Source organism: Nanorana parkeri, unplaced genomic scaffold, assembly GCF_000935625.1.
Source record: "Nanorana parkeri isolate BGI_ZX_2015 unplaced genomic scaffold, ASM93562v1 scaffold19, whole genome shotgun sequence".
NCBI lineage: Eukaryota > Metazoa > Chordata > Amphibia > Anura > Dicroglossidae > Nanorana > Nanorana parkeri.
Window position 1 is genome coordinate 1,546,856 of NW_017306287.1, and position 10,710 is coordinate 1,557,565.

Consider the following 10,710-nt stretch of genomic DNA (forward strand, 5'->3'; position numbering starts at 1 on the left):
CCGAAGGCTACCCCATGTACTAAAGTATCCCCTCCTTCATCCAACCACGGATGCCACCTGGATACTTACCAAGGGCGGGAATATGCTGCCCTGGAAGATTCCTGGAAACAGAGTTATCAGGTAATCAACTCATGTTTTCCCCAGTCATCTTCCAGGACAGCCCTCGAGAGGATCAGTGAGGACTAATCTTACCTCTTAGGGTGGGACCACAGCTTGCAGGACTTTCCTGCCAAATGCCTGGTCTTGTTGAGTCATAAGGTCCAGCCTGTAGTGCCTGACGAATGTCTGGAAGCTGGACCACGTGGCTGCTCTGCAGATCTGGTCTGGAGTAGCCCCTGCTCGCTCTGCCCAAGGCTGTCCTGGAAGATGACTGGGGAAAAAAAAACCATAGGAGGGAGTCACAGCCCTGGCTGGTAGAAAAATGAAGGCTGTGTCCCCTTGTGCATTTAATATCTAAGGCCCTGTTCACGCCAGGGAGGTTCGTCCTGCGTTTTTTTCCAGCGTTGACACGCATGAAAGCTAAAATCCCATGTATTTCTATGGGGACCGTTCTTGCAAACGCTTGGAAAAATACGTGGCGCTTATCAGCCCGCTTTGCTCCATAGACGTCAATGGAAACGCGCCGATCAGTGCTTTTTGCGCTTGTTTTTGCAGCTGAGACTGATTTTCATTGGACAACTGAAAACGAGCTGAAAAAACACTATAACATATAACCAGAAAACGCACATAAAAACCACGCGGGAAGCACGCTGAAACTCTGTAGCCTTGGTGTGAATGGGATCTTAATGTTTAATCTTATTAACAGTACACCTTTTAATTGTATTTTCTAAATAGGCTAAGGATCAGCAGCAGGGCCCAGTAATGGGATCTATCTGTATGTTTACAGCTCGAATCTAGTCTGCCAAAGAAACCAATGGTTTTCGGTTTGCTGAACACAAATCACAATTCTTCCCTCTTTGAAATATTCGCAGACATCTGTATATGCAGATGTGTATTGGAAGCACATAGCATGAATGTAAACTATGTTTAGTTTGACCTTGGCGTGTAGCATGCTCAGGAAAAGTTGGCTCACAGAGACATCTAGTGGAAAGTGCTAGAATTGCAGCTTTAACTGTATCATTGTAGTAATGCATTGCAATATAAAGTGTATTTCCACTTTTACAGCCAAAATGGGGGTACACCTAGTTTTATATTTGCTACATGTTTCCATTCACATAGCGTAGCTTAAAAAAAAATAATAAAAATGGAAGCTTACCTTTTTTTAGATGTTCATTGTGCTAACTCCAGCACTGAAAAATCCTGCCTAGTTCTCGCTGTCTGTGGGTTGGGGGAAATCTGTTTCAAATAATTAAACCTGCCTGTACTGTGCTGGCAGATTTTATTGCAAACTAGATGAGTCAGACTCTGTTCTAACAATTTTTAACGTGGCATTAAACACAGAAGTTTAAAATATGTCTCTTGTGTATCACTCAGCTGTAGATCCTCAAATCATCTCTGAATTGGTGCCGACACTGTCCTTCCTTCTGCAGGGGGGCTACTTTTGCTCCCCATGTGTTGTAAAGTTGTCACCGCTCCAAGCTTGTTCCTGTGATGGACTACAATCTCAATGCAAATTAGTCAACTAAACATGAGACAAGAATGCCCCAAAACTTTTAAATTGTAGACATGAGACAAGAATGCCAGCACCAATTCAGAGATGATTTGAGGATCTACAGCCGAGTGATACACAAATAAGATACATTTTTGTTAATAGTTAAGGTACTTGAATGTATTTTTAACATTTAACTCCTGAGTTTAGCGTCACTTTAAAGGAGAACTATGGGGTCAGTGTTTTTCCCCATAGTTCTCCTTAGGGTAACGGGAGGACTACAGCTCGCGGTATACTGAGACGCCGCAGCCGGAGCGGATCCCGACTTAGTTGACGGGATCCGCCCAGCTGCGTGAGTGACAGCTGGCTCTGCCTACCTAGAGGCAGAGCCAGCTGTACCTGCCCCCTCCCCCGTCCGTTCCGCCAGTCAGCGCTGGCAGATCGGAGCGGGTAGAGGGGAATCCAGCCCCTCCCCTGTCACGGCAGAGAGCAGTGACAGGATCAAGAGGCGAGCTAGAAATATGAGGTGAGTGAAAAGCACTCACCTCATAGTTCTCCTTTAAAGCCCCGAAGACCTTGTGTATTAATGAAGAGACGTTCAGTCTGTCCTAAGTCTTTCTGTTAGGACAGTCAGAGTTTGCTGTCAGAGTGAGGAGCATGCAAAGGCCTGCTAAATGGAGATATCTAAAAGGTAAGAAATATTTATTCTTTGATTTTTAGATATGCTGTGTGAATAGGCGCACAAGACATACCTGTAGTGTGTAGGGATTTCTCAATTTTGCCTGCGAAAGTGAAAATACACTTTGAAGTGTAGTTCCCCTTTTGTAGACAAATTTGTAAAAAAAAAAAACTTCTACATGTTTGTCATGATTTCCTTATTTACACAGAATACTGAAAAATGTGAATGAGAACATGCAACAAATATAAAGTACTTTTTGCAGCCAAGTTATCCCAATTTGGCTGCAAAACGTGGAACTCCACTTTAAAGAAAGCCTATCAAGACAAGACTGTAGTAGCTGATATTGCTGACTTGTTATTGCAGGTGCAAGACTTGGGTTGTCATCCCTAAAATCTTATCTATGCATTAACATGTTGATGTTCTTTCCAAAGGCATTTTCTGTATTTTAAATCTTGGGCGTTCATTAAAATATTACCTCCTGATCCTGCCATGAAGGTCCTTGCAATATCATGATAACACCTGGTCCCTGGCTCCAGTTTGTACTCCTGCATTGTCACCATGTCACACGTGATTACAATGCAGGTCCACTGTTATCAATTATCACCATCAGGAAACCCACTCTGAGAAGTGCCCATTCAACCATCTAGGGCTGCAACTAATTAACTAACGATTAGTTGGCTGATTACTTTTCGATTTATTCCGATAAAAATAAAATGTAATTCAATACCATCCTTAATTTAAAATTAAATACACAAATGCTGTGTTAAATAAATAATAATGACTACAACTGCGTACACAATTATTTGCAATCGCACTGCACTGGAAAGCATAGCATTGCGGTACCGTGCGTTCCAGTGTGGGCGATCACACTGTGGGTAGGAGGTGCCTTTGGGGTGCAATTAAAATGAATGGCACTGCAACGCACCTCCCGCAGCAGAATTTGTCAGGCCGAAACCAAAAGTTACTTTTTTCCCACCTTTTATAATTGTTTTGTAAGCACGTGGTGCTTGAATAGCTTCAGCCAGGGAATGAAAGCTGCCAGTGGCAAGATTACGCAGACTGCAGCTCAATGTAAATACAACAGGTAATGGGCGGGTGCAATAGCCAGCCTGCTATTGACCATTTCATATTGCAAAAGCCAATAGCAGGCTGACTATTGCACCCGCCCACTGCTTGCTGTGCCCTCCTCCCAGCATGGAGGAGAGAGCTAGGGGATCCAACCAACTAATCCATAATGAGAATAGTTGACAACTATTCTCATTATCGATTAATCGATCAGTTGGTTGCAGCCCCACAACGATCACTGGAGTGCATGTAGACAGAAAGTGGCTGCAGGAGATGAGCAGCACTGGGATGCAACAAGGAATGAAGAAAGGATGAAGACATGTAAATAGCAATTCACTGATACTCAGTGCTTTATATAGGAAAGAAATTGTAGTTCAGTAAGGAGTTTCATCTGTGGTAGTTAGAGGGCTCTTAGCACGGTTTGGAACAGCATGCAAAGTACCCTCTTTATGATCTTTTCTGAATGTACCTTAATGGTGATCAGTAGGTACAGCTCAGTCTGTGGTTCTCTTATAGCAATAGTAAAAGGATAAATAAAACATTACATGATTTTGTACCCCAAATGCTGAAAAAATTGTAAAAAACATTTTTTAAACCGCATTTAACTCTTTACCAATTAGATCTTATTGGAGTTGGCTTTGAAGGTGTCCGGGATTCTATTTCTTCTGTAACACAATGGAAATACGCATGATATTCTGTTTCTCTTTGTTCCGCAGCATGTATGATGAATGTACACAAACGCTGTGTAATGAACGTGCCAAGCCTCTGCGGAACAGACCACACCGAACGCCGAGGCCGGATACACATCAAAGCCGACATTGTCCAGGAAGTGCTGACCGTTGTGGGTGAGTTGCTGTGTGTAATCATTTGTATAGGGTTAGGCTGTTTAGCAGTATGTGGGACAAATGATTATTATAATACGGGATTTATATTGCGCCAACAGTTTGGGCAGCTCTATACAAAATAGAGGAACATTACAGTTACAAAACAAGATGGTTAGGAGTTTCTGCCCGTGAGAGCTTACAATCTAAAATAATTAAATAATCATTCCTAATAATGAAAAATAGGAATAGATACACATACAAAGAAACAAATAAAGCAGATATACTCACCTGATCCTCGTTCCTGCCGAGCTGCTAGACCAGTCCCCGCAGCCTCTTCTCCACCAGGCTCCAGCAGTCTAAGAACTTCTGATGTCATTAGGTGTTTTGCAGGTCCATTGAATGCATTAGATGTGAGGACGCCAAAGGAGATTCCATAACCGGGGGGGAGGGGAAGAGCAGAGTGCTGACCGCAGCGGGACCGAGGATCAGGTGAGTATATCTTCTGTATTCTATCCCCTGGAGAAAACCAGCACTTAACCCTTTCAGTGCTGGGGTAGCCCCACTGCAAGGGGAAGTTTTTAAAATGCCCGAAGTTGCATATGAAAATATGAGCTGCATATAAAAAGAAAACACTTGGGGGCCCATTTTTAAGAGAGAGCAGATGTCGCTAGGTGCTCACTGTAATTCTGCGCCATGCAAGTCATTCATTTTTCATGCCATTTATAAGATGTGGGGCGGCGTGTGGGCACAGAGGGTGGGAAAATGTAAAAAACAACTACTTGTCCCAAGGACAATGTACTTGTCCCTCATGACAATCTACTTGTCCCAATACAAAAAATAATGTTAACCAAAACCCCATTTAACTATGCGAAGAAGCGCTTCTCATTAGTCGGTGCAGTCAGATTACCACGCTGACCAACGACTGCTCACAATTTGCAAGCAAAATCCATAGGGCAGGGCTGTGATGGGCTGTGCTGTGCTGGACGGCAGTATGGGGCACAGATAGTAAACACGTACTGGCAGAGGGGAGGGACTCTGCGCCGAAAGGTAAGTATAGTGCTGGGGGAGGGAATGTGGGGAGAGGGGGTCAGATTTGAACGGGTAATTCCATTCTCCCAAATTAGTTGGTGAACAAGATGGGTGCTCATTTTATACAAGTGATCTGAGGTCACTTGTACTAAAAGAGCGGCGGCTCATCCTGCTCTACATTCACTCTATCCACGCTAAAACAGCACAGATGGAGGAATCTGCAGCGCTTACTATTCAGCACCCGTGGCTGTCTAAATCCCTGCACAGTGTTTGCATCTAATAGAATGCAGTCATTGTTCAGACAACAATTTTCCACCCACTCCTTCGATTTTGAAATCAGCTTTTGTAGAGCCTGGTGTGTCCCCGTGGCTTGAATTTCCTGCTGAATCGGCAGAAATTCGCTTCGCATATGGCAGACTTTAGCTGATGTCCTATTATAGACTTCAGAGCCATTTCCCCTTCCTTCCAGACAATTGCTCAATAAAACCTGCATGATGGTTTCTTGTAATGCGGTCATTGCTTCACTTCTACAATGCTGTGACCAGAGGATTTTGAGACTGTGGTGAAAGGACTGTACTTTTTCTGGAAGAGACCCTGTGACAGACCATTTATTAAATGAAAAATCCCGTAAGATTATATGTGCATTTATCTTGCATGTTATTTACTCGGGATGCACCGATACCGTTTTTTCGGTATTGAGTACCGATATTGTGCTTTTGGTACTTGCCGATACTGGTGCATCTGCTGGCATGGAGCAGCCTTCTCGGGCAATCAGCAAGCCGGGTGGTGGGTCATGACATACCGCCCTGCTTCCTGTTTGCCCGGGTAACTGGCTCCATGTTGTTTGGCCGGCTTGATTGTGATTGATCAGGAAACTGGCTTTCCAGCCAGTCAGCATCGAGCCAGCTTCTCGGCCAATCAGTGAGTAATGACCCGCCTCCTGGCTACCTAAATTGGCCGGGGAAGCCGGCTCCATGCTGATTGGCCGGGAAGCCAGCTTCCCGGCCAATCAGCAAGGAGCTGGCTGTTAGACCAATCAGGGAGGCAGGTCATTACTCGCTGCCTGATCGCACCGGAAGCTGGCTCCGTGTTCCCCTACGGCACTGCCGGTCAAAGGAATTCTTCCTCTGACCGGGGGTTACGATATCAGGGAAAGTATCCTAGTATATGGGCGAGTACTAGTACTCGCCCATATACTAGGTATCGGTATCGGTGCGTCCCTATTATTTACTTGTAAAGCCTCTCTTGTGTAGACATACACAAGCCCGGAGACTGCTGCTGGGCACCACCACCATGGATGTGATGTCAGCAGCCCCAGCAGACTCAGATCTATATATTTCCCCTTCCCTCCTTCTCTGCAGCTACATAAAACGTTATGTAGGGAAGGGGGAGATGGAGGAGCTGGGCCAGCACAGGGCAATTGGACTCTCCCAGAAGAGGCGAGGGCTATGACGTGCAAGAAGTCAGGAGGCTGTGCTAGGGAATTGACTTTTTAAGAAAAACACTGCAAGTAGGCTTTTACACGAAGTTATTTGTTGGTTGACAGGATCACTAGTATCCCACCCCTTTGTTTAGGTGCAGCTGAAGGGCGAAGTATGCCCCAGCTGATTTGGCCGGCTCTGACAGCCCCCTTCTGGGTTCAGAAGCACTCATGAGATTATTACTAGGGATCACTTCTCACCCTATAAGTTTTCCATGTTGGCATTTGCGTTTTGCTTTATAGCAGGGGTAAGCTAATCCTGGCCTTCCAGCTTTGGTGCAACTACAAGTCCCATGAGCCATTGCAAGACTCTAACAGGCGTGGCTCCCAGAAGCAGATTCATGATGGGATTTTTTAGTTTCACCACACGTGGAGGGCTGGAGATTGCCCACCCCTGCTCTGTACTCTCGCATAATAAGTTTAAAGGAGAACTATGAGGTGAGTGCTTTTCACTCATCCTCATAGTTCTAGCCGACCTGTGACAATGAGACTGTCACAGGTCGGCTCAGTAGATCGGGAGGTGAGCGAACACATACCAGCGTTCGCTCACCTCTCGATCCTGTCACGGCTCTCTGCCGTGACAGGGGTGGGACTGGATTCCCCCTCCTCGCTCCGATCCTCCAAGCGCTGACTGTCGGAACGGACAGGGGAGGGGGCGGGTACATCTGGCTCTGCCTCTAAATAGGCAGAACCAGCTGTCACTCACGCAGCTGGGCAGATCCGGACATAATTGTCAGGATCCGCTTCAGCTGCTGCGTCTCAGTATACCGCGAGCTGCCCGCGAGCGAGTTTGTGCCCTCCCGTTTACCCTAAGGGGAACTATGGGGAAAAGCCTTAACACCCATAGTTCTCCTTTAATGGTGGCCAAATCCAGTGCAGCTCTGAAAGATGCTGTAGTCTCATCCCACCACTAGATGTCAGCAGACGCTAAGTATTGCGAATGTGTTTTAGTGTGCTCCTGATCCATAATAAGTGCTATTGGCTTAGATTTCGCTGGAAGGTGTATATATAAAGTAAAAAAAAAAAAACAACTGTGCCTGTATTGCAATGCATTTGCCCTCACAGGCATTGTAACAGTGTGCTATGCAGGTGGCAAATTACATTACAAATAAGGATTTTAGGTTACAATGCTCATTATGGAGAGTATGAAATGTGTCACCGAGTATGGTGAATTATATGTAGCAGCTTTGCATAGTAATCAATAGTTAATCTCTAATGAAATCAAATACAACCAGAGAAATGTTTAAAATTGGTAATTGGCTTTCATTTAAAGATCTCTGGGCAGAAATTTTAATAACCCTTCCAGTGGGGGTGCCCCGGCACTGCAAGGACTAACTGCTCGTTTATGGCCTGGGGTAAAAAAAAAAAATATATACTCCCTGATCCTCTGAGCCAGCCAGCTCTAAGTCCCCATTCACACCAGGGCGGCAGCGGTTCAGCATGGTTCCCGCGCGATTTCTGGGCGTTGGGGCACTGAAACGCAATTAAGAACGCCCAAAAATCTGTGCGTTTCTATATAAATCTATATGGAGACCACGTTAATCAGCGCAACAAAAGTAGCTCAGGGAGCGTTTTGGGCGGCAGACGTTTTGGACCATGTGGATACGCACGCTTGCATGAACGGTTCCCATAGGAATGTATGGGATTGTTCATGTAGGCAGTTCAGCGTGGAAAATCCACGCAACCGAAACACCCTGGTGTGAACAGGGCCTTAGACTGGTCTCTGAATCCTCAAATCATCAAGTCCAGCACAGTGTATAGGACATGAGGATGCAGAGGGACATACTGATGCTGCAACATAGGAGAATGCAGGCTGGAGGGGGTGCTGCTGGCTTTTTTTTTTACCTTGGGCAAAAACGAGCAGTTAACCCTTGGGGGGGGGGGGGGGGGGGGGGCGGGGGGCGATCTTTTTTTAATATAGCTAATGTTGCTGAGCTCTGGATTTCCAGATGAACTCTAATCATTGCATCGATCATTGACCACTTCATAAATATGACCCTTAGGACACAAGGAAAGCAGATTACAAATATCATTTGCACTCTGTATTAATGTGAATCACCAGCCAAAACATCTGTACTAGTTTTAGATAGAATAGGGTTATAACCCATGGTGAGTTTTTATTGCTATTCCTGTCCCCAGTTGGGAAGATTTACCCTCACTTCCTGTCCTAGAGAGAAAACAGGAAATATGATATTTTTCTAAAGGGGGAATGCCACATTTCTCAGGCGCCCCCATTAGATTTCCCTGTATTGTCTGACTGACCACTGTAAAAAGATTTCCCCTCATATCCTTGACTGTATATTAGCTGTTTGCTCATTATGAGGAAGGAGGGAGTTTTATTTGCTTAGTATGTCTTCCTGTCTGGAAACCATGTTTCCAATATTTGATATCCTACGGACTGGAAATGGGGGAAAATCTCTCCAATATGCCACAGACAACAACAGAACCCCAAAACGTTATTTCAAACAGGTGCAAATACTTTGAAACCTATTCATTCTAGAACATTGAGAGACCATAACCATTATGCTGAGCAAACTTGCTTGTGGTAAGGATGCTCACATGGGTCAATGGCTACCTAGAAAGTGAGCTAAAACCTGGACAAACATCACAAACGCCAGACCAATGGTGGAAGAGTCCAAAAAATCTTAAATTGTTCAGAAAATGATTATAGAATGGTCAACACGTTTTGGGGGCAAACACACTTCCCCTTCATCAGGGCTCAATGATATTTGCAAATGTTAGAATGGACTTGGTGAAGCAGATGTCAAGATAAATTGTCAGCTTACTGCTTGAAAGGGAATCAGATGGTGCAGAATTGCATCTCACAGAGAAGCGCGGGGACCTAGTGATGATGTCACTGGGCCTAAAATAAGGTATGTAATGAATGCCAGTGTTGTAGTGTTGAATCCATCTGTAAGGTATTTATTGCCTTGTCCCTTCTGGGAAGATTCCCCTCTTTATTTATCTGGATGATATTGCCACCGAGACTGAATGTGATAGGAAAACCAAAATGTTACAGTTGTGAGCACAAAATTAGAGGCGAAATCTTCCAATGGGGCCATTCTGTTCAGGGTGATGTGTTAGAGGGGATTCCCTGCACTTTAGAGAAGTTTCTTCTCACTTCCTGATGAAGTTCTTCCAGAACCGGAAGTAAAGCTTCAGTCACCGCTCCCCGCATGGATTTCCCCTCTTCCATCTCTGTTCCTCTGGCGCTGACTGGAGCAACAGACAAGAGAAGGGGGCGGGAAAAGCTGGCACTGCCTCCAGCTGTCAATCAGGTAGCGTGGTGGATCCCGACAATATTGTCGGGTTCCTCTCTGTCTGTAGCGTGGCTCTGCGCTGTCAGCATACAGAGGGCAATAGCGCGCTATATGCTGATTTTTGGGCCACAGGAGGACATTAGTAAATGTTCTCCTGTGATCCAAAAGAGAACTAAGACCAAAAAAAGGTTTGGCCATAGTTCTCTTTTAAAAAGGAGCTCCAGATAAACAAAAAAAAGTACCCTTTCAGAATAAACTCTCTCCACACTGCAATGATTAAGTGATAATTTTGGGGGTTTTAAACAAAGAAGACTTACCTGATCCTGGCTGCTATACCGGCCCCGCTTCCTCCTCGCCCCGGGCCCTGGCGGTCTGAGGACCGCTGACGTCATCATGTCTAATGCAAGTCCATTGACCAGCATTAGATGTGAGGACCTCGAATGACATTCCAGCGGAGGGTGAGAGAGGTGAGCACTGACCAAGTAAAACAGTTTTATCTGAGTGGCCTATACAAAAAGAGCACTTAACCCTTGCAGTGCCGGGGTAGGCTTTATTTGCCGGAGTATGTTCTTTGCACTTGCAATCTGAACCATCGAGGTATTGCTCTGTCCTTATTCCCATGCTTCTGTTTGAGATTCTTGCACAGTGAGGGAACAACATTCATTAGGGAAAGTACCATTTGAAGCTCCGTTATTTCTGCTGTTGGTGTCACCGGCGCTGATAAAGACATGGCCCTATTGATCTCCTGAAAGCTAAAGCCACAAATTAAAATGCAGATTTCACTG

The 10,710-nt window shown here is 45.2% G+C and overlaps 1 protein-coding gene across 2 annotated transcripts in view; it reads left to right on the forward strand.

Annotated features, from left to right (window-relative positions):
• Positions 1-10,710, forward strand: part of PRKCB (protein kinase C beta) — a 222,512-nt gene that overhangs the window by 137,737 nt on the left and 74,065 nt on the right. For both annotated transcript variants that reach the window (XM_018561835.1, XM_018561827.1), the window contains exon 5: positions 4,049-4,177. In XM_018561835.1, the coding sequence (XP_018417337.1) occupies positions 4,049-4,177 (129 nt within the window). The remainder of the gene's footprint in view (positions 1-4,048; positions 4,178-10,710) is intronic.